The sequence below is a fragment of the Carassius carassius genome, chromosome 10 (assembly GCF_963082965.1).
Source record: "Carassius carassius chromosome 10, fCarCar2.1, whole genome shotgun sequence".
Lineage (NCBI taxonomy): Eukaryota > Metazoa > Chordata > Actinopteri > Cypriniformes > Cyprinidae > Carassius > Carassius carassius.
Window position 1 is genome coordinate 15,510,598 of NC_081764.1, and position 24,047 is coordinate 15,534,644.

The 24,047-nt window shown below is 41.1% G+C and overlaps 1 protein-coding gene across 9 annotated transcripts in view; it reads left to right on the forward strand.

Annotated features, from left to right (window-relative positions):
- The window catches only part of LOC132151857 (leucine-rich repeat-containing protein 7-like), a 153,212-nt gene that overhangs the window by 89,750 nt on the left and 39,415 nt on the right, over positions 1-24,047 (forward strand). For 6 of the 9 annotated variants that reach the window (XM_059560322.1, XM_059560318.1, XM_059560325.1 and 3 more), the window contains 10 exons: positions 6,328-6,445; positions 6,597-6,675; positions 12,740-12,829; positions 13,560-13,616; positions 14,473-14,536; positions 17,264-17,338; positions 17,663-17,807; positions 17,898-17,970; positions 20,888-20,905; positions 23,889-24,018. In XM_059560322.1, coding sequence (XP_059416305.1) covers positions 6,328-6,445; positions 6,597-6,675; positions 12,740-12,829; positions 13,560-13,616; positions 14,473-14,536; positions 17,264-17,338; positions 17,663-17,807; positions 17,898-17,970; positions 20,888-20,905; positions 23,889-24,018 — 849 coding nt within the window. The remainder of the gene's footprint in view (positions 1-6,327; positions 6,446-6,596; positions 6,676-12,739; positions 12,830-13,559; positions 13,617-14,472; positions 14,537-17,263; positions 17,339-17,662; positions 17,808-17,897; positions 17,971-20,887; positions 20,906-23,888; positions 24,019-24,047) is intronic. The other 3 variants (XM_059560320.1, XM_059560326.1, XM_059560321.1) reach the window with 1 other exon arrangement.

A 24,047-nucleotide genomic window follows, 5' to 3' on the forward strand; every position in this document is an offset into this window, starting at 1 on the left:
CCAATCCTTAATAACACATTCTTAAAACTGAAAGTAGCAACTGTGTTATTTAATGAACTAACATGAACTAATACTTGTATTGTATTTTTTTTTAACAAAGATGAATAACTTCTGTCGCAAATGTAGTTATTGCTCATTGTGAATGTTAATGCTTAACTAATGATATCTTACTTTAAAATGATACATATTGGTCTTTATAGTTCTTTTGCACTTTAATCTGTGTAAAATTTTTAACTTCATATGTTTTTCTGTATTGCTTTATTGTATTTAAATGTTCAGTTATTTTTGTTATAAGAAAATAATATTATGTATTATATTGTAATATGTATTATATTCCTAGTATGATGACCTTTTTTAAAAACTGCATATTCCGTATACCGTGATAAAAGCATTAGCAATTAATTGGCACTGCTGAATTATCTGAATTTGGTCTATAGTATTTGTTCTGAGATGCTCCTTAGATAAGTGTTTAAAGCTGTAGTAGGTAACTTTTGTAAAAAAAAATTTACATAATTGTTAAACCTGTCATTATGTCCTGACAGTAGGGGAGAGCAGGGGCGAAAGTACCTTTTTTCAGAAAAACATCATTTTAAAAGATAATGTTGTAGACAGAGATATATTTCTGCTGTGGCCAGTAACTCAGAAGTGTTGTCTATCAATACCAGGTGGTATTTTGTAGAAATGTAGAAAGACTTCAGTACAATTTAACTTTGAACATAAAATGCACATTGTTACTTTCGACCCCATCGGTTGGGACGAAAGTAACACAACAATATAAGCTAGATATTTTTCTTGTGAATATGTAACTGCAAACATATTTTGTCCTTTATCTTTGCAAAAAAAAAAAATATTAAATTAAATTTTCATATTTTCATTTTAAATTTAAGTTTCATCAGATGTCTCAAAACCTGACTGTATTTTTTTTTGTCAATTTCAATGTATGTAAAAAAAAATTTCAACAGAATGTACAATATAAAAATGTAATTACATTAGCATAATAAAAAAAAAAACTCTAAACATAATGTAACAGAAGGCCTATTTATGTTTCCATTCAGTTGTTTTTATGCATGAATTGAAAATGTGCATTGAAACATCTGGAAACATTGCAAATTCATAGGTGGAGGTGTAAAGGCTAACATATGGCTAAAACCTAAATATAAATGTGACGTAGCAGCTGCCCAGATAGTGATGTTCCTCTATGTCCAGAAACACCCTCTCAAAAACATCTGGATAAAACCAGACCTCTGTCTGTCTTTCTGACCCTCACTCATACATATTCTTTTGGTATAATATGACATAAAAATTTGTAAGAAATGATGCAAGACACAGAAATTCACAGTATAGCATGCACTGGAACAAAATAAATACTTTTTGTCAATGTAGCGGGACAAAAGTAACAACTGTTACTTTCGTCCCGACAGGAACTCCTGACATTTAATTTTATACTGAAAAAATCTGAAATTGCAAACTTTAGGATCTGTTAAAGCACTAAATAATCTGTAGATTAATCATTACTGTGACACATTAAACAAGAAAAACAACATGACTAATTTGAAAAAATTATCCGCTTCAATAATTTACTTTTTGTACTCGAAAACAGTTTTACGGACCTAACTTCGGGAAACGATGAGGAAATCATGTGATGTTTCTCAGCTCCGTCAAGGATTGCATGCTGAATATGCTGTCATAGCTGGGAATGGAAATACAAAAAGAGGCTCAGAGAAAATCGCTTTGTTACTTTCGTCCGACATTACTTTCGACCCCGCTCTCCCCTAGAATATGAGACAGATAATCTGTGAAAAAAATCAAGCTCCTCTGGCTCCTTCCAGTGGTCCTATTGCCATTTGCGGAAATACACCGCTCCCAGTAAGAAACAACCAATCAGAGCTGCGGTCCGTAACTTTTTTTGTGTTCAAAATTTACAAAATATATATAATTAGCGAGTACACCATGAATCCATTTTCCAAACCGTGTTTTTAGACTGTCCTGAATTAATAGGGTACACCTATAATAAGTGTTTATATTCAGACTATTTTAGATTGCTTCGGGGGTACCGCGGCGGAGTAACCCAGTACCTTTGTGATTCTTCATAGACATAAACAGAGAGAAGTAGCTCCGGCTACAATGTTCTTCCGCAATACGCAAGCAGTTCTGTTTATTAACTGCTAGAGCATCAAAAGTTGTTCATATTTTTCCTGGGCTAGTCATTTATATTAAGTAGTCAAGTTTTCAGCAGCATTTGCTCCAGTCTTAAGTGTCACATAATCCTTCAAAAATCATTCTAATATGCTGATTTAGTGCTCAAGAGATATGTGATATTATTGCCAATGTTTTTGTCAGGATTTTGTCAGGATTCTTTGATAAATATAAAGTTCAATAGAACAGTATTTGTTGGAAATATAAATCTTTTGTAACATTATACATATCTTTTCTATCACTTTTGAATGATTTAATGCATCCCTGCTGAATAAAAGTGTTTTTCTTTCTTTTTAAATTTCTTTAAAAGAAGAAAAGATTGTCACAGTGTCTGGGTTGTGTTCCCTGGGTTTCCACTAGGTGTCCTCCTTTTCCACGGTGTCTGTCACCTTATCACTTCCTGTTCCCTTATTTGGTCACCTTCCTCCTTGTTGAGTTAATTGATTGATCCCCACCTTTCTCCAGTTCCCTCATCATCCTTCTGTGTATATATACCCGGTCTGTCTGAGTCTGTATCACGGAGTCCTCGTCTTATGTGTGATACAGTTCATAGTCTGCTCTTGCTGTGTGTTCTTGTTTTGTGTTCATGTTTATTGGATTTTCTGGTTTTGACCCTGCCTGGACTGTTTACCCCTTTGGATTTGCCCTTTATTAAAATCTCATACCTGCATTTGGATCTCTCCTCGTTTCTTGTATCACCGAACGTGACAGAAGGACTCCGTCACACTGAGATCCAGCAGTATGTCGATTAACGCTTCTTCCCCAGCCACCGAGTGGGAGAGAAGCAATCGGTTTGAGGGAACCCGCCTGGTCGTGTTTCGGGGGACCAGGGGAGGTCGCCGAGGAGGAGGTGGGCGAGAGGAAGCCCAGCATCGCTCTCCACCATGGCCCCCCTTTGACTTGGGGCTCACGTGGGAGGGACCAGAGCCGCCGTCTCACCAGGGCAGAAGGAGAAGGCCAGCGACACTGCCCATGATGGCCGCAGGTCCAGCACCACAGCACAAGATGGCCGCCAACCCAGCGCCGCTGTGGTGCATGGCCACCAACCCCGCACCACGAGGCAAGATGGAAGCCAGCCTCACACCACAGTGCAAGATGGCTGCCAGCTCAGCACCAACGCCCAAGATGGCCGCTGACACCTTTCTCGAGTACTTCGAAAGGTTATCAAAGATCCTAGAGATTCCCAAGGCGGTTCACGTCATGGCTGCTGAGTCAGTGCCTCAGCACAAGATGGCCGCCAGCCCAGCGCCACAACACAAAATGGTCGCCAGCCCAGAGCCACAGCACAAGATGGCCGCCAGCCCAGCGCCACAGCAAAAGATGGCCGACTCAACGCCTGAGTCTCCAGACAAGGTGCCACCGACTCGCCATCATAGAGGGCGGAGGAGACAGACGTCTACCGTTCCTCAAAGCCCGGAGAACGTTCCCGAGCGGACTGCTGCCGTCCAGGAGGACGTTCCCGAGCGGGCCACTGACGTACAGGAGGACATTCCCGAGGCGGTGCCCGAGGCCGTTCCGGAGGCCGAGGCCGAGAATGTCCTCCTGTACGTCAGTGGCCCGCTCGGGAACGTCCCGATGCGGTGCCCGATGCCACTCCCGATGCTGTTCCGGAGGCTAAGGTGGTGCCCGATGCCGAGGCAGTGTCTGTTGCTGTTCTGGAGGCCGAGGCGGTGCCCGATGCTGTTCCGGAGGCCGAGGCAGTGCCCAAGGCCGTTCCGGAGTCAAGTCAGATTCCTGTTGACCTTCCCAAGTCAAGTCAGGTGCCCATTGACTTTCCAGAGTTGAGTCAGTTCCCGGTTGACCCTCTAGAGTCGAGTCAGGTGTTCATGGACCCTCCAGAGTCAGGGTTAGTCACCGTCGACCTTCCAGAGTCAGGGTTAGTTACCGTTGACCCTCTAGAGTCAGGGCTAGCTCCTGTTGATCATCCAGAGTCGAGTCATGTTCCAGTTGTTCCTCTTGAATCAAGTCAGATTCCTGTTGACCTTCCCGAGTCGATTCAGGTGCCCGTCGACTTTACAGAGTCGAGTCAGGGTCCAGTTGACCCTCCAGAGTCGAGTCAGGTTCCAGTGGACTCTCCAGAGTCGAGTCAGGTTCCAGTGGACTCTCCAGAGTCGAGTCAGGTTCCAGTGGACAGTGGACAGGGCCGGTCACCGCTGACCTTCCAGAGTCAAGTCAAGTCACCGGTGATCTTCAGGGACAGAGTCAAGTCACCGGTGACCTTCAAGAACAAGGGCAAGTCACCGTTGATCTCCATGAACAAGGGCAAGTCACCAATGATCTTAGGGAGCAGAGTCAGGCCACCAATGATCTTCAGGAGCAGAGTCAAGTCAGCATTGATCTTCTGGAGTCTAGTTCTGACACTATGGAACTACTGGAGCCTTTCCTCGTCTCAGCTGGATTACCAGAGTCTCTTTAGGCCTCTGGGGAACTTCCAAAGCCTCGTCACGTCTCGGCTGACCGACCAGAGTTTTTCCTCGCCTCTGCGGAACTCCCAGAGCGCCCGACTGATCCTGTCATGGCCACGGAGGCTACTCTTAACTTGTTCAGATTCTTTGTTTCAGACTTGCCCAACCAGACTCGTCCTCCTGTTGACCCGACCACACAGTCATGGTGGTCTTCTGCTCCACCCTGGGGGACTCCGGTCTCCACCACACGGACGTGGTGGTCTTCTGCTCCGCCCTGGGGGACTCTGGTCTCCACCACACGGACGTGGTGGTCTTCTGGTCCGCCCTGGAGGGCTCCCGCCTTGACCACACGATTGTGGTGGTCCTCCGCTCCACCCTGGAGGACTCTGGCTTTGACCACAAGGACGTAGTGGTCTTCTGCTCCGCCATGGGGGGGCTTCATGTTGTTGTTTGTTGTTTGTTTTTTGTTTTATGTGTTCACTTCTGTCCCTGTTTCCCTCTGTTAGTCTGGCCCTCCATCCCTCCCCCTGAACCTCCTACGGTCCTCCTCCCTCCTGGTCTTCCTGTTTTGTGTTTACATTCTGGTGCCTGTTCCCCATGTTTTTCTTTTCTGACCCTCCGTCCCTCCCCCTGAGCCTCCACCTGTCCGCCTCCCTCCTGGTCTCTGTTTTGTGTCTGTCTGGGAGCCGCTCCGTAGATGGGGGGTACTGTCACAGTGTCTGGGTTGTGTTCCCTGGGTTTCCACTTGGTGTCCTCCTTTTCCACGGTGTCTGTCACCTTATCACGTCCTGTTGCCTTATTTGGTCACCTTCCTCCTTGTTGAGTTAATTGATTGTTCCCCACCTGTCTCCAGTTCCCTCATCATCCTTCTGTGTATATATACCCGGTCTGTCTGAGTCTGTGTCACGGAGTCCTCGTCTTATGTGTGATACAGTTCATAGTCTGCTCTTGCCGTGTGTTCTTGTTTTGTGTTCATGTTTATTGTATTTTCTGGTTTTGACCCTCCCTGGACTGTTTACCCCTTTGGATTTGCCCTTTATTGAAATCTCATACCTGCATTTGGATCTCTCCTCGTTTCTTGTATCACCGAACGTGACAAAGATGGTTGCTTATCTAAAGCCAAGGTTCTGGTTCTTGAGTACTAGGACAAAACAGGCTACAGAACTGAAATAATAATAAATAATAAATAATGAATAATTTTTAATGAATCTTTTAAACATGATTACAAATGTAGTATTCACTTTAGTGAACTGATTGAGACTACATGATGGTTTCAAACTGATTGTCAGCTCAAAAATACCACACAGATTGTGAGTTGAAATGGTTGAGTTTTGTGAATTTATTAGAGAAAATAAAATCAAGTTGTACTGAATTAAATGGAAGTGAGAAGCAATGTGAGGTTGTGGGACATTTTCTTCTAGTTTGTAAGCATTTTAAGAATTTGTAAACAATGATATAGCATTGCACAAGAAACTTTAAATAACCGTTTGTCCATCTGTGGGAATGCCACTCTTGCTAAGTCACCTATTAAAAAGCAGAGCAACACAGACATAAAAGAGGAGCTAAATGACTTTAGGATCTAATTTACAGGTGTAAAATGTATTTTCACCTAGTGTTAAATATTGTCTTTTTTGTTTTATAACCAACAAGTGAGGATAAAATGGACAGAGGATAAAAAATGAACACATTCTTCAACCAAATCTCCTTATTTTTCTGTATTTCTTAGCAACTCTTCAACTGTCAAGCACTCAAGAAGCTGAGCATGCCTGACAATGACCTCTCTAACCTGCCAACCACCATCGCCAGCCTTGTGAATCTAAAGGAGTTAGATATCAGTAAAAATGGTATATCCTTAACTGCTTTTACTCTGTATTTAATTATTTAAATCAATTTTGCCTAGTCATTTTTTGTGCTGACCATATTGGTATGATTGTACTGTATATGACTATATCTTTATACACATGTATCAACGTGGTAAAACCGACTTTGTTTCAGGTATTCAAGAGTTTCCAGATAACATCAAATGCTGTAAATGTCTATCAGTTGTGGAGGCCAGTGTAAATCCTATAGCCAAGTAAGTAGAGCTGCTCACATTTTATATGAATTTTAGGTTTGGCAAAAATTTTATAGTCAATCTTTCTTAAATCATTTTAATCAAATTTTCCTTTACTAGCTTATTTAAATGATGTTGTGGATTTAAAAAATCATGTCCCTTAAATATGAAAAAATAAAAGCTGCATGTGAAATAATTATAAAAACAATAAAAGAAAAAAAGAATAAAAAGGAGCATGTTAAGTTCCTCTTCAGGAACTCGAGCTGCGTCGAGAACGAATGGTGAACGCGTCCAGCGTGACGTCTCTGAATAACGTGTATAATCAGTCCAATGGAAGGGCGAGACGTCATAGGCGGGTGACGTCAGAGACCAGGAAGCATAAAAGCATGAGCAGCGAAGCCGGTAATCAGCCTTGTGTCTTCAGCAAGCGCTCTGTGTGTGTGTCAGTCGCTATCTGTTTGTGAGTCTTATTTAGTGTTGTTTGTCCACTGATAAACTCCATTGTCAAAGCTTCAATCAAGAGAAGTTTTGGGCGAGAGCAGGCAGCGTTCAGGCTGTGTGTTTTTCCTGCAAAAAAAAAAAAAAAAGGTAGGGACACACGCAGCTCGTTTGTTGTCTGCTTGAGAGTGAAGCGCGTAGTGTCAGCTATCGAGGGAGTTGACGGCTGCGATGCGAGCCTTTGCTTCACTCTCAGAAGGCTCTCTTTGAGGAGAGAGCTTTCACTGGTGTTTTCTCGCAGTGCCAGCCCCGCTATCGCCGAGGTGGAGCAGTGGTTGTGCTCGCGGGATTCGCTTTCGGATCTGCTGGAAGGAATGTAAGATGGGCAAGTCCCTATCTTCTTTCTTAGCCACCAGATCCGGCGCCCGCTCTCCGGGGTCGGAAGCCCGCGTTTGCGGTACTTTCTCCCCGATGAGAGGGTGCGAGGCGCTGCCTGTCTTTCTCTGAGGAGATTGATGTGGAAAGGCGTCGATGAGCTGAGCTCGACAGTTGCACAAGTACCAGTCACACAAGCATATTATGCCTAATTAATGAAGAGTGGGGCTCGCGCAGTCAGGTCTCAGGGGGCTGATTGTGCTTTTCTTGCTGTTAAGCACTCCGCTCTCACCGGGCATGCTCCGAGGAGTGTGTCCATCCATGTGATCTTGTGGTCGCGGTCTCGCTGGTGCTGAGGCACGCCGGCGACCCCGATAGCAGGAATCGCACATGATCTGGCGAACGGGTTGGAGATGGCTCGTCCTATCTCCACCTGTGTTCACTAGATCTAGAGCTCGTTCTCGAGGCTTGGAAACCAGCGCTGCGGTTTCCTAGTCATCAGAGACCGAGCTCGATGCAGCATCCATCTTTCTCTGAGGAGATTGATGTTGTTTGTGTGACTGAGTAGCATAAATTAAAATATATATATATATATATATATATATATTTTATATATATATAAAATCGTTATATATATATATATATATAAAAGACATGCGCGCTGCCGAGGCAATGCGTGTATTACATTGTTTTATTTTTATGTATGTTTTTTCTACACCAGAGTGTATTTCATTGTTTAATTTTTATGTGAGTTTTTTTCCACACCAGACCATGTTGACTAGTCTGGTTGCTGACTACATTTAATTCTAAGGAATAAAATGAAATATTTATCTGATTATGTGAAGTTAGATGTACAGGGGCTCCAGGGATGTAATTTCTTGTGTGAGAACATGTGTGTACCGCTCTTCCTCTGAGGAGGTTGAGGCGGTCAGGGGCTGCTGGGCGGAGCAGTCCCAACTGTGTTCCAGCCCCTCGTGCCGGGGGTGTCACTTTTGTACTCTGCAGACGCTAGAGTCAGAGTGGCGCTCCCAGGCCGAAGTCTTCTAGTGGAAAGCAGTTCTACGGACCGTTGTTTTCACTGGATAGCCTTCATCATAATGTCCTGACGCCTAAGGCCTAGGACGTTTTGAGGGCCATCTCCCTCTGGGCATTACACGGTGCCCGTCTCTCCTCAGTGCCCTCAGGAGATCGTTCTGCCAACCCTGCCAGTGTGCCATTGCGCAGCGATCTCCGGCGAGCGCTTCTCTCAGTTACCACCCGGAAAACGTAGCGGTGCTGAGAGGCTCGCTACCTCTACGGAGGTCTTTAGAGCAGCTAGTACGGTCGTCCCCTGCCGGTCCACCGCTTCAGGGCACCAAGCTAGTGGCTCTAGGCACACCAGAGGCCAGTCTCGCAAGATTGGTTCCCTTAGGAGGTCACATGGCGGTGTGGGAGCCCCTGCCAAGTGTACTTCATGGGGTCCTGCCCCGAGCAGGCTCTGGTCTAGTCTTCCTAGCAGACGATGTGGGTCTGAGGACCGTCGTTTTTAGGAGACTTCAGCTACGAGAGTCCTGATGCTGCGGCTCAGGACCTCGGAGGGCAGGCCCCTCTGGGGAAGAGCGGTGTGCACCGCATTACACGGTGCCCGTCTCTCCTCAGTGCCCTCAGGAGATCGATCTGCCAAACACCTGCCGGTGTTCCAGGGCGCAGCGGTCTCCAGCGAGCGCTTCTCTCAGTTACCGCACGGAAACGTAGCGGTGCTAAGAGGCTCGCGACCTCCTGAGAGGTTTCCAGAGCAGCTAGTTCGGCCGTCTCCTGCCGGTGCGCCGCTTCAGGGCACCTAGCTTATTGCTCTGATGCCACCAGATATTAGTCTTGAGAGGCTGATTCCCTTAGTAGACTATTTGCAGCGTGAAAACTACTGCCAAATGTGTCTCAGGCGGTCCTGCACACTGTAGTGAGAGGCCACAGAATCCAGTTCTGGTGGGCCCCAAGCAGGCTCTAGTAATGGAACAGAAGTAGACTCTCTCTGAGGATGGAGACCATCGAGGTGGTCCCTCCTTGGGTTGCAGAGTCCAGGTCCTACAGCCTGTACTTCACTGTTCCGAGGAAGATCTGTGCTTGTTGAACCGCTCAGTCGGGGGACTGAAGTTTAGCACGCCTGCACAGGCCAAGTCCGAGGACTGGTGTGTCACGATCTATCAAAAGATGCACTTATCTCCATCCTTCTTCATTGGAAGTTCCTGAGGTTTGCTTTTGGGGACAAAAGCCTACCAATACGGATCTTCCACTGGCCTTGCACTCTCACCCCACACTTTCACGACTCAACCACATTGGCGATGGGTTGATATCAGCTCAATCTGAGCAGATGACGGTTGGCACCGAGGTGTCGTTCTCGCTCACATGAAAGAGCTGGGGTTAAGACTTAACGCCAAGAAAAGTGTGCTTTCTCCAGTTCAGAGAACCACTTATCTGGGCATGGTGTGGGATTCGACCACGATGCAGGCACGTATGTCACCTGATTGGATCGAGTCGATCCTCACTGCAGTCGCGAGAGTGAGAGAAGGCCGGTCACTCACTGTCAAGCAGTCACGGAGATTGCTGAGTCTGATGGCAGCTGCGTCCAACGTGAATACTATTGGCCCCTACAGTGGTGGCTCAAGACCAAGGGGTTCTCCCTGAGGGGAAACCCACTTTGCATGCTAAAGGTCATGCGGTGCTGCCTACGTGCCTTGGATATGTGGAGGAAGCCTTGGTTCTTGTCTCAGGGCCCGGTGCTGGGAGCTCCTTGTCGCCGCGTAATGCTAGCGACGGACGTGTCCCTCACCGGCTGGGGTGTGTTCATGAGTTGGCACCCTGCCCGCAGTCTGTGGAGGGATCGCCATCTGACATGGCACATCAACTGCCTGGAGATGCTGGCCGTGCTTCGTGCACTTCGTTACTTTCTCCCAGACCTAGGAGGTCACCATGTGTTGGTGCCCACCGACAACACCGCATTGGTTTCTTACATCAACCACCAAGGAGGTCTGCACTCACGCCGTTTATACAACTAGCGTACCAGATCCTTGTGTGGGCCAAGGACGAATTCCTCTCGCTCAGAGCAGTTCACATTCCTGGGCATCTTAATATGGGAGCAGACATCCTGTTGAGGCAGGGGCCGAGGCCCGGGGAATGGTGGCTTCACACTGAGGTGATGAAGCAGAGTTGGACAGGTTGGCCAGACTCGGGTGGATCTGTTTGCGACTCGAGAGACATCGCACTGTCCCCTCTGGCTTCCTCTGACTCATCCAGCTCCACTGGGGCTGGACGCCATGGTACAGACATGGCCAAGGCTTCATCTGTACATTTTTCCCCCGATTGCTCTGCTCTCGGGAGTTCTGGAGAGAGTGCGCCAGGACGGAGTCCGGCTGCCGTTAGTAGCCCCGTTCTGGACGGGCAGGGTATGGTTCCTGGGCCTGATTTCTCTTTTTGACGGCACTCCATGGGAGGTTCCCGTCAGGAGAGATCTCCTCTCACAGGCGGAGGGTGCGCCCCCGCATGGAGCTTAGAGGCTGTAGGTGTTGTCTCTGAGAAGGCATAACTCTTAGCTTCCGGTCTCTCAACCGAGGTTGTAAGACCGTTCTCCAATCCAGAGCTCCCTCAATGAGGAAACTGTATGCCTTGAAGTGGAAGCTTTTCACTTCTTGGTGCGGAGACCGCCAGCTTGACCCAGTTAACTGCCCAGATGGTACAGTGCTGGAGTTCCTGCAGGCTCTCCGCAGGGTTGACCCACTCCACCCTGAAGGTCTACGTGGCGGCCATGGTGGCCTACCGCGCACCTCTTGGTGGCCAGTCAGTGGGCAGAAACCCTCTGGTTACATGTTTCCTCCATGGTGCGCTGAGGCTGAGGCCTCCGGCCAAAAGAAGCTATGCTAAGCGGTGATCAGGTTGCTATCCTAAGTCTCGAGTCCTCTGATCTCCCCTCTCCTGGGGGTCAAGACTCACTCCTTCTGAAGTTTGGCCATTGGACGGGTTGTCCCCGATTTCTGTTAGGCTCCTTCTCCTTCTCTTGTTTTAGCTGTGCTCTTCCACACTAGGCAGAGATTTGAAAGTCTGGCGGAGTGGGCATTCTCGTTCCCCATTCGTTCTCGACGCAGCTCGAGTTCCTGAAGAGGAACGTCTAAGGTTACGTATGTAACCCTGGTTCCTCGAAGGAACGAGATGCTGCGTCGCAGTGCCACACTTCCGGCATCTCTGGCACTTGCTTCATCCTTTGAGGCTGATTACCGGCTTCGCTGCTCATGCTTTTATGCTTCCTGGTCTCTGACGTCACCCGCCTATGACGTCTCGCCCTTCCATTTGACTGATTATACACGTTATTCAGAGACGTCACGCTGGACGCGTTCCCCATTCGTTCTCGACGCAGCGTCTCGTTCTTTCGAGGAACCAGGGTTACATACGTAACCTTAGATGTTTTTTCATGTTCAATAATTTTGCCATTTCTTTCAAACATTCTTTCTGTTTGAATTTCTTAATTTACACTGCCTTAAAATATAAATAGATGGAGCTTTTGTTTTGCACACCTACTATAGCAGCTGAGCAAATAAGCCAATATTGATATTTGAATCTAGCACCACTTCAAATAATTGCATTGATATATAAAAATCTTCTTTATTTTCCTGAAGAGGATTTCCTGTCTACAGTTTACACAATATGAAATTGATTATTATATCATACAGTACATGGATTTGCTGTATTTTTTTTCTCTTCACTCTCAAATTGGAAGCAATTATTAGTTTTCCTTATCTTGGGAGCTGGGGATAAAAATACAAGTGAACATACAAGCAAAAGCTAGATGTTTCCATATTTAATGTAAAAAAAGTAAATAATTAAATCCGTGATTAAAGATAGTTTTGAATTCTAAAGCACATTTGTACATTAATAATGCATATTGTAAGTAGACATCATGCCTTAAAACTGAACCAAACTTCATTCAAGGAGATAAGACATTATTTTTATCTCAATGTATTTGTTTGGCCTTCAGTGCTGAGCTTTAGAACTTTGATTTAGGAGCTTATGTTAGAGGATCAAACATTCAGGATCCAGTGCAAAGTCTGCAGAAAGCCCTTTTCTTTATATTATGACTAAATCAGCCCTCAAGTGACTCCATTTACTGGGATGCTAACAGGGCTAGTGGAAGGGGAAGTGTAAAGGGATTACAGATTGCTCTCGCTGCTCCTAAAGTACTTAACACTTATCAAATCCTAAGGGCACTGGCCTTTGAGAGGGCCTGATCACCTTTCTGTTACTGCAGGCTCCCAGATGGCTTCACCCAGCTCCTCAACTTGACACAGCTCTTCTTAAATGATGCCTTCCTTGAATACCTGCCTGCCAATTTTGGGAGGTAAGAGCTTCATCTTAAGCATCTTTGTTCTTGCTCTGCTGGGAATTGTGAAACGGCTCTTTAGTACACCTGTCTGAGTGTGTCTCGTTCTTGTTGTTGTCATTGTAGCATTTTTATTTTTATTTTTAGATGCTATTTTGTATCCGAGGAGCAGCATGGTGCAAATCCTGTTTAGTGATTTGCCTAAAGCTTTCATGAATAAATGGGTTCTTGCAGCTCATATTGGGTTTAATGATGAATGGTTATTTCAGTTGTATTGGGGAAAAGGCAATTTATTATTGCAGCTGACATTGGTCAAGGGTTGTTGCCTTTATTTTTGATAAAAGAATCTGGAGAATTCACAAAAAATGAATTGCCCTGACAACACTGTGTATTTGGACGGGCTGTCCCTGTTGTTACAGAGCTTGATTTATTCTCTTTGAGCTTGAAATTCATTCTCTTTGAGCTCTTGTCAGCTTTTTTACAATAAGGTGACAATAATGCAATGTTAATTGTTCAATGTCCAGACAAATAGCCGTAAGTCTGAATATTTATAGCAAGAATGATACATTCATGCTGAAATGATTGACATTAATTTAAATACTCGTGGTGCAGCCAAACAGCGCCTGTGTAAAATGCATTGTGAAACATTTGTAATATTTTTTGTGCTCAAATACCACATGCAAAAGTGGCATAACTGTTTATTGAATTCACTCCTATGTTTGTTTGTTTTTTTTGTTTTTTTTTTCAGATTATCTAAATTACGGATCCTGGAGCTTCGTGAGAATCATCTGAAAACTATGCCAAAGTAAGTCACTTTTATTTCTTATAAATAATTCTTTGGTTTCTGCCAACATGGGATCATTAAATAAATACATGCCAATTAAAAAGCATGAAAAATGGTGTAGGACAAACCTGAATCCGTTTCTCGTTAAAAGACATTTATTTATTTATTTATTTATTTATTCATTTATTTATTGTTGTTGTTGTTGTTGTTTTAAGGGTGTCCTTTTGCTATATATATTTGGTCTTTGGTTCATAGCAAGTATTAGTTCTGCCACAAGACATTTTGATTAAATTCTGTTTGAATTTCTTAATTTACACTGCCTTAAAATCTAAAGAGATGGAGCTTTTGTTTTGTACAACTACTATAGCAGCTGAGCAAATAAGCCAATACGGATATCTGAGTCTAACACTCCTTCAAATAATTGCATTAGTATATAAAACTCTTCTCTTATCTTCCCTGAAGAGGATTTTCATTTAATTTTTTTATTCGTCCTTCAATAATGGGATTCAGACACAAGTTTGTGTGACAGACCCACAGTAGCAGAGTCTACAATGTCATTTGTCATAGTGGGGAAAACCTCTGGAGCCCTCTAGAGAGGGACACATATTGCACACAATGGTTTATGTTTGTTGACCTGTTCAGATGTTCTGGTTCAAGACTATTTTGATCTGCCAGCAATAATACCGCCTATCTTTCCTTCAAAACCAAACTGAGAGAGCGGTGTTTGCCCACATGTAGCATACTGAATGAGGGCTGTGTTTGTATATTTGAGTACAGAGTTGCAGAACTTTCTTTTGTGGGTGAACTAGTTCTTTAGAGTGCATTTAATAATCCATAACGTCTACAAATATTTGAAGTGAGTTTTGTCATGTTGCAGGTCAATTCATAGGCTGTCGCAACTGGAGCGGTTAGACTTGGGAAGCAATGAATTCTCTGAACTGGTAAGAAAGATGTTCTCCTATTGAACACTTTTATCAATGAGACAGCTGTTACCTCACTCAGTCTTTACCCAGCATGGATTTGGGGTTAGGGGGGATAGAGGAGGGGGGTAGGGGAAGCTAATGCCTCCATTCCCAGAGTCTCTTGTCAGCTCTCCAGTGCTGCACTGCGTTGTTTGCATCATGCGCTGATCCATTATTCATGAGTTGGTTCAAATACGAAGCGCTTGTCATGACAGAACGTTCAACACTGAGCTGCATTTAATTGGCTCACCCAGGCTGAAGTAAACAGTGGCAAGGAATTTATCATATGCATACCAGGTAGCCCCAGTCACACATCCCCATAGCTGTTTCTTTCAGTGCTTGATGCTGGCAGCATTGCATTTATTTATTTGAGTATAAATCAATGAGGAGGTCCGTGAGCAGGCAAGCTACTGTGTCTAGAGGAACTGTAGCAGTTGAACTACAAAGTAACCATTAATAGCAGATTTTCTTTTTTTTTCTCCAGTAATTGACTTTGCTCTGTGATAGTCTGAATAGGAGCTGCTGGTTGTATTAAAAACTGGTTCATTCCATTGACTATGATACATGTTGTAATAATGGCTGGAAAAACATTTTAAGCTAGGGTTTTCCGATATATATATATATATATAAATTTAACTTCACAATAAAAGCTATTGTCAAATACACAATTAATCTTAAATGTCTTCATGACAAATAATTACATTTTTAAAACATTTCACTATTATTTTTGTTGCTGCAGCGGTTGCAAGGAATATCATGCAACCAAGATATTTTTTTCTAATCTGCATTTATTATTGTAGTCTGTCAAAGATGTGGCGATGCATTTCCTTCCCTGTTAATGGTATGAGATGAATATTATGATAAATATCAATACTGTATGATATATATATATATATTTGGCCATTTCATCCAGCCCTATTTTAAGCTTCCCAGTACCAAACAGGTGGAATTTATAGAATTGTGAAATTAGTTTTAAACTTTGTGTCAGGGTCATACACATGTTTGGAATATCCAGGGCACTTTGTCCTTGGGTGATGAAAAAATGCATGTGCGCATAATTGCTTCCAAAGGGAACAGATGGTTTAGCATTACAATAAGCTTACTTTACTGCTCAAGCCCCCAAGTAATAAGAAAACACCCATAAACACTTTCTGGTACTGCTGTCTGGACTTTTAGTCTCTGTATCCAACTTCAGGATGACTTTTCAAATAACTTTTGACCTTTGCTGTTGGCAGCCCTAGCATTGCTCTTTTAATTTGAGCTCAGCTCCATATCAGATGTTTTAAATATCTCTGATAAGTGATTTTGGAATTGTTGTCCTTCTCAACTGCATGTGCCTATCAATTCTAAACATTATAAACTTCATATAATTTACATAATGTGTGGAATTGGTATTAAATGTTTAATTCCATGTCCTATTAGTAAATGAAAAAAAAAGAAGAAAAAAAAGAAACAATTTTGGTAACAAGACTAATTTATTTTAATTGCATGTTTTTATTAGTAAATGACAGAATCGCACAGAAAAACAGTCCCAAGTTGCCAACTTCAAGCCATGTAAATGAACAGATGGTTAAATAGCTCACAATATTTAATTTCACATTCTCTGGTTGATCAACATTATCTGAAGGTTAAGAATCTCTCACTGAGTTTCAGGCCCTATTTTGTACTCTATTCATGAAAGTAGCAAATATTTAATGAGAAAAACAACAGTACATTAACAAGTAATAATCCTTAACAGAAATGTTACTCATTGGTTTCCTCAAGCATTTTTGGATGCATTGCATCATGTCAGGTAATCATGGCATAGAAGGCCATGGTAGTTTAATTTATAATAGCTCTGTTGGTGTCATGTTTTTTAGGCAGATATTTCTCTATAACAGCACACATTCTCTAAACAATGAGTGTTGAGAGTAGAGCACTGGTGGCATAAAGCGTTTATCAGGATATCTGAGTCTTGCTGTGATGTTGGCAGATGTTGACTGGTGTGGTGCCCTGAGCTGTAGATAGTTCTTGTCCTTGCTGAGGGGATCATGAGAGGACAGATGCTGGGGCTCAAAGGGAGAGAAAAGCAGAGAGCAGCCATTAAGAACTGACTGAGTCTGCGGCGCATAGGGGATTTGGGTCTGTTGAAACTCAATTTAAAACAATAATTTGTTTTTGAAGCCTCTGGAATGTTGTGAAGATCGTGCTTTTATTATATAAGAATTGGTTATTGGTTTCATCACCTTATAATGTTTGTGCTGACTTTAAAAGATTCAAAGGATGTGCAGCAAAGTGGTTTGATTTAATATTTGATACCCCCTCTAAAGTGTTTTTCCAAAATGAAAATAGGCTCCAATGTTTCCATTTTACAGTAATGTTTTTTAAATATCTTCCATGATGTAGAAAAGCAAATCAAGCTCCTCTGAGAATTTAGCAGACAGTTCACAATACATTTATTACCATATCTCTGTTTGTTTCAAGCCCCAGAACCATGAAAAAAATTGTTTTCAGTTTGGGGCCTTTGTTTCAAATATGTTTAATGCATTAAAAATGTTACTTTTTTGCCAAGGGAAATATTGTATGATGCACCTTGAGAAGAAAATGTTACTAAAGTTATTAAGCTACCATTATGATTGAGTTAAAATTCATAAATTGCTATTCATTTAGAATGCAAAATTATATATATTGTTCTTTTTTTGTTTATGACCCTCTTTAATGTTACAGCCAGATGTGCTGGAGCAGATCCATAGTTTAAAAGAGCTGTGGTTGGACAACAATTCATTACAAACCATACCAGGGGTAAGCAATTTAAAAAATATAATATAATTCTAGAGTGAGCATCTATGGCATGTACTAAATGTCAGCCCTGTTATAGATTTCATAAATTTAAAATACTTTTAAAGCTTTAATTTATGAAACATTTTGTCATTATGTACTCACTCAATATAATTTCAACATATAATATGGGGTTGGAAGAACTTGAGTGTGAGTATATGATGAGAACATCTTGTTCAACTGTTGGAATTTGACAACGACATTTTAGTATTTTATTACTAGACTATAATATATGTATAAAGCATAATATACGATTTCTTTCACTTATCTCCCTGTCGTCTCCTGAAGTCTGTTGGGAAACTGAGGCAGCTGCGATATCTGGACTTGGCCAAGAACAGGATTGAGAGTCTAGATGCAGATATCTCTGGCTGTGAGGCCTTAGAGGATCTCCTCCTCTCCTCCAACATGCTGCAACAATTACCCGATTCAATAGGTGAAGTTCCACTGATTATTTTTGTTGAAATATTTGGGTTTTCATTATAAGAAATGGTGTGTCTTTAAAACGTTAAAACATCTCTCACAGGAAAGTTGAAAAAATTGACAACATTGAAAGTTGATGACAACCAGCTCACCTCACTGCCTAACACCATTGGAAGGTTAGTAACTCACTTACGGTCATCCAGCTGTGTAAAGGAAAAATGACAAAGGCAGAAAATACAGTCTTCGTAATCCCTGAACATTCCTATAATGAACAGTTTTTTTCAAGTTTATGAAATTTTTCGTGGTTCATAGCCATATAATAGGCCTGATGTTCTGGATGGTCAGTACAGTCTTTAATGACTTGAACCAATTATATGTATACTTTTTTAATTTATTTTTTTTATGATGACATTCGATGACATTGCACTGTAGCTTGTACTCTCTATATTGGATTTTTCACTGAATTGCCATCTGGTGCACAACATAATTCTGCTGTCATTCTGGCAGTTTTTCTCACCTCAGCATGAGAAAATGCTAAAATGCTGACTGTCAACTTCAGTGTGACTCTCAGCAATGTTAGCAATGTCTTTTCATCTTTATTACCTATTATATTTTATTATATTAGAGGGAAACAATGTGTGCAGCCAATAGGAAAAAAAGATTCTGGAATTAAAGTGTACAGTTAATTAAAAATCCTAAAAAGAACAAAAATGGATCATAGTATATTGTTTATCCGAAATGTACAGTACATTTTATACATCATACAGTATTTGATACCTTTTAGCTATACCTAAATAAATAGTTTAATCTTTTTTTTCGGGGGGGGGGGGGTTTGGGGGTGTAATTCTACAAAATTCTCTCATACACTACCATTCAAATGTCTGGGGTCAGTATTATAATTATTATTATTATTATTCAGCAAGGAGGCATTAAACAAAAAAAAGAAAAGAAAACTGTCAACCCTGTAACTTTTCTGATGGCATAATTATATCGCAGCATACAGGTGCATCTCAATAATTTAGAATGTCGTGGAAAAGTCCATTTCAGTAATTCAACTCAAATTGTGAAACTCTTGTATTAAAAATAAATTCAATGGACACAGACTGAAGTAGTTTAAAGGGTTAGTTCGCCAAAAAATGAAAATTATGTCATTAATGACTCACCCTCATGTCGTTCCAAACCTGTAAGACCTCCGTTCATCTTCGGAACACAGTTTAAGATATTTTAGATTTAGTCTGAGAGCTCTCAGTCCCTCCATTGAAACTGTGTACGGTATACTGTCCATGTCCAGAAAGGTAATAAAAACATCTTCAAAGTAGTTCATGTGACATCAGAGGGTCAGTTAAAAATTTTTGAAGCATCAAAAATACATTTTGGTCCAAAAATAGCAAAAACTACGACTTTATTTATCCCTTTAACTCTTTGGTTCTTTTAATTGTGATGATTTTGGCTCACATTTAACAAAAACCCACCAATTCAACAAATCTCAACAAATTAGAATATGACGACATGCCAATCAGCTAATCAACTCAAAACACCTGCAAAGGTTTCCTGAGCCCTCAAAATGGTGGGGGAAAAACCATGGGGAAGACTGCTGAGCTTACAGTTGTCCAGAAGACAATCATTGACACCTTCACAAGGAGTGTAAGCCACAAACATTTACTGCCAAAGAAGCTGGCTGTTCACTGAGTGCTGTATCCAAGCACGTTAACAGAAAGTAGAGTGGAAGGAAAAAGTGTGGAAGAAAAAGATGCACAACCAACCGAGAGAACCACAGCCTTATGAGGATTGTCAAGCAAAATCGATTCAAGAATTTGAGTGAACTTCACAAGGAAAGGACTAAGGCTGGGGTCAAGGCATACAGACGTGTCAAGGAATTTGGCTACAGTTGTTGTATTCCTCTTGTTAAGCCACTCCTGGACCACAGACAATGTCAGAGGCGTCTTACCTGGGCTAAGGAGAAGAAGAACTGGACTGTAGCCCAGTGGTCCAAAGTCCTCTTTTCAGATGAGAGCAAGTTTTGTATTTCATTTGGAAACCAAGGTCCTAGAGTCTGGAGGAAGGGTGGAGAAGCTCATAGCCCAAGTTGCTTGAAGTCCAGTGTTAAGTTTCCACAGTCTGTGATGATTTGGGGTGCAATGTCAACTGCTGGTGTTGGTCCATTGTGTTTTTTGAAAACCAAAGTCACTGCACCCATTTACCAAGAAATTTTGGAGCACTTCATGCTTCCTTCTGCTGACCAGCTTTATGAAGATGCTCTGCGCACACTGCCAAAAGCACCAAAAGTTGGTTAAATGGCCATGGTGTTGGTGTGCTTGACTGGCCAGCAAACTCACCAGACCTGAACCCCATAGAGAAGCTAAAGGCCACTGTCATAGAAACCTGGGCTTCCACCTCAGTAGTGCCACAAACTAATCCCCTCCATGCCACACCAAATTGAGGCAGTAATTAAAGCAAAAGTAGCCTCTACCAAGTACTGAGTACATGTACAGTTAATGAACATACTTTCCAGAAGGCCAACAATTCACTAAATGTTTTATTTTAATTATTGGTTTTATGAAGTATTTTAATTTGTTGAGATTGGTGGGTTTTTGTTAAATGTGAACCAAAATCATCACAATTAAAAGAACCAAAGACTTAAACTACTTCAGTATATGTGCATTGAATTTATTTATTAAGTTTCACAATTTTAGTTGAATTACTGAATTAAACAAACTTTTCCACAACATTCTTATTTATTGAGATGCACCTATATATTAAAATTAGTTAATTAAAAATATTACCTTATATTGGTCTGATAAAATCTTACTCAAATTCATTTTACAAATTGTCTAATCAAACTGGCTAATCAGTCTGACTTAGGATTTTTAATGCAAAATCAATTGGGAAATTCAGGGGCAAGGTGTCTATACCATATTTCATCTTGGAATTAAGAGGTCATATTTTTTGCAGACTGCCTTTTTCATTTGTCATAGCTGTCACCACTACCTCATTCCTGTGATACTATACTCCATGCATCTCTCTTCTTGGTTTGTCATTGCTCGGTTCTGTGTGTTGTGTTGATCAAACATGCATCTTAAATGGGCACCTCAGTGCACGTGGCAAAACCGGGTAAGTAGACCAGCGAGTGTTTGTATTCCCCACACGTCTGCCACAGCATGTTTATTTAGGCAAGGGCATACCTTTGCATCCATATCTCTCTTAAAGAGACACAATGAAAGCCCTGCATATGGAAGGCCAGCTGGACCATTCTGCTAGAACCAGTGTTGGACTAATGACCTTACTTAGCTTAACAAATATACATCGACCTCTTTCAAATTCATTTAATTTAAATAAGACTAAGGAAAATAACTAAGGAGCAAATTAGTGGAGGATTGCAAGGGGGGAAAGATGTTTTAAAAGAATAATTTGAGGTCCATTACTAAAAGTACTGAAACTTGTTTGACTCAATAAACACTGTGGCATATTCCAGATCAATTAAAATGTTATAAACTAACATAAGGTTTGCTTTAAGAGCCCAGTATTTTGTAAGATAAGAGTGCTTTTTACAAACACCAGAATTGTATTGCAGCATATTTATTAAATTCATCTTCAGTCCCTTTAACATGTCTTGTTAATTCATTTTTTTTTTTACATGGAGATAATGGTTCCACATAACTCATAATTCTCATTTTCTATTAACAAAACTCATCTTAAAATTATGATACTAGATAGATACTGACACTACTTAAATTCAATATACTTAAGCCTGGATATTTTGTTTGTGTGCACATTGTAAACATTTGAATGGGATGTTAGAATGTGAATTCCATATTAAAGGAATAGGTTACGTTTCATCATTTACTCACCTTCATTTTCTTCCAATCTTCTATTCTTCTGTGGAACACTAAAGTATAAATGTTGATGAATTTACTTGTCACTCTTCTTTGATGAAAATGAACAGGAACTGGGCCTGTCAAGTTCCAAAATGAGAAAATAGCACCATAAGCATCATCTGTACTGCATAGTCCAAGTCTTCTGAAGCCATATATTTTGTGTTAATATGAAAGGATTTTTTGCAGATTGGTTTTTCCCAAGTGTTTTACCCACATTTTAAATTATGCATTGAATTGTGTTGAGTTTTAGGGTGAATGTCTGTAAACTTATCAGTAGGTTTGCCCCCTAATAGTCGACTAAACATTAGTCGACAAGAAGTGGCTTAGTCGATCAAAATTTTGTTAGTAGCTTAGTAGCAAGAAAAAAAATCTTAACCAACATTACATTGTTTTACAAGTGTATTGTGCAGAGTGTTTATGTACAAGTGTTTTTGTGGAGTGTGGAAGCTGAATAGTATAAGAATGACAATGGGCTCGGTGCACAAGATGGCGTCGGTGAGTTTCAGTGAAACGAGTGTGTGCGGACTTACTTCCGGTCTTGCAACGCTCGCATTTAACTTACATATGAAACTTGGCTGGTATATGGCTTGGATGTATATAATTAATGATTTTCAAATTTAACAGCGGATAGTGGTATATCAAAGACATGAGGAAACATCCTCCCTACATTTTTGCGTATATCTGTGTGGAAATTCATCAAGATACAGATACATGCAGAGATTGCTTTATTCTTCTGTTTATTATGCGGATCAGCATCAGGTTAATAAGTCCATGGGTATTTCTTCTTTCAAACACAAACCACTCAAATATGCAATAGCCTACTTTACATTTTTGAAGAGCTGATTTTGTTCTGGCTGTTATGTAAGATCAAGGTTTCTGACTGTCAAACAAGACGCACAGAGATTTATGATAAAGCATGTTTTATTAACTTTATTTGATAACATTATAACTGTAAATGTGAAATTAGACGTAATGTAATTATGGTAGGTTTGTATTAATAAAAAGATCGCTGTTTGCATTCATGTGTGTTTTTATCAATGTTTATTTGTTTTGTGAAAGATCTGCAGCATAAATCATTATCTGTCTATGAGCAGCGCATGTATATTGTTATTCTTTTGCATTCATTAACAGATAAAACAGATATTAAAATTAGTCATGTATTAGTTAACTGTTTAAAATAATAAAAAATGTTGTGAAAATAATGATGAATCAAACTGATGTATGTGCACAATTGAGAAATAGATACTTATGAAGATAAGTCGCAGCCCACGTCTCACGAGGTAAATATTTCTTTTTTTTTTAAATCTATGTAATACAAACATTATCGAGAAATAAGTCATTTGTACATTTATATAATTGGTAAGCTAAAAATACGTTATGTAGCTGTGTATACACAACCATGAGTTCAACTTTCATTTGTGAACAGTAGGCACTACTAGGGAATATATATGCTGCAAGTTTTATTTGTGCGCTTGAGCACTGATAGGCTATAGGCAATTAAAGGCATAGTATTATGAATTATATGGTTTATTAATATAAACATGCGATTAGGCGACTAACTGCTAAAAATTACTACTTGTCGACTAGAAAAATCTTTAATCGAGGTTAGCCCTACATAACAGATAATGTCCAAGCTGAAAATTACCAGTATCTTTTTTCGGTTTCTATTTATTATTATTTTTTCTTACAGTATATGATAACTTGTGAAAACTTAATTATTATCATTAATGCTGATGGTGCTATATATGCTTTTAGAGCAACATTTTCTATAAATAATCAGTTTAGGTCTGTTCCTCACAAAAAGCTTTCGTATGGCTTTAGAAGACTTGGAAAATAGTGCACAGATTATTATGAACTACATTTATAAAGCTTTTTTTGAAGATTGACAGCCAGCACCCTCATTCACTTTCATTATATGAAAAAGAGTGTACAAAAAGAAAAACATATGGGCTTGGAATGACATGAGGGTGAGCAAAAACATTAGCAAACTATTCCTTTAAGACTTTGGTTAAACCTGCAATTTAACCTACACTCTAAACTTTTTTAAAGAAGAATTATTCACTACAGTAGAGGCAATTATTTCTTTATCTGCTGACCTTTAAAGAGCCGTCACATGATATCTTATCATCTCATTAAGTGTTTTCAATAAGCTTTCAATAAGAATTAAGCAACCCTACATAACTGCACACTCCTCATCTGCTTTCTCTTACATCTGCCAGTTTATCACTTTTAGAGGAGTTTGACTGTAGCTGTAATGAACTGGAATCCCTGCCTCCCACCATTGGCTACCTGCACAGTCTTCGGACATTTGCGGCCGATGAGAACTTCCTGGCTGAGCTGCCCAGGGAGGTGAGTATTAGTGTTATGCACTTTCTACA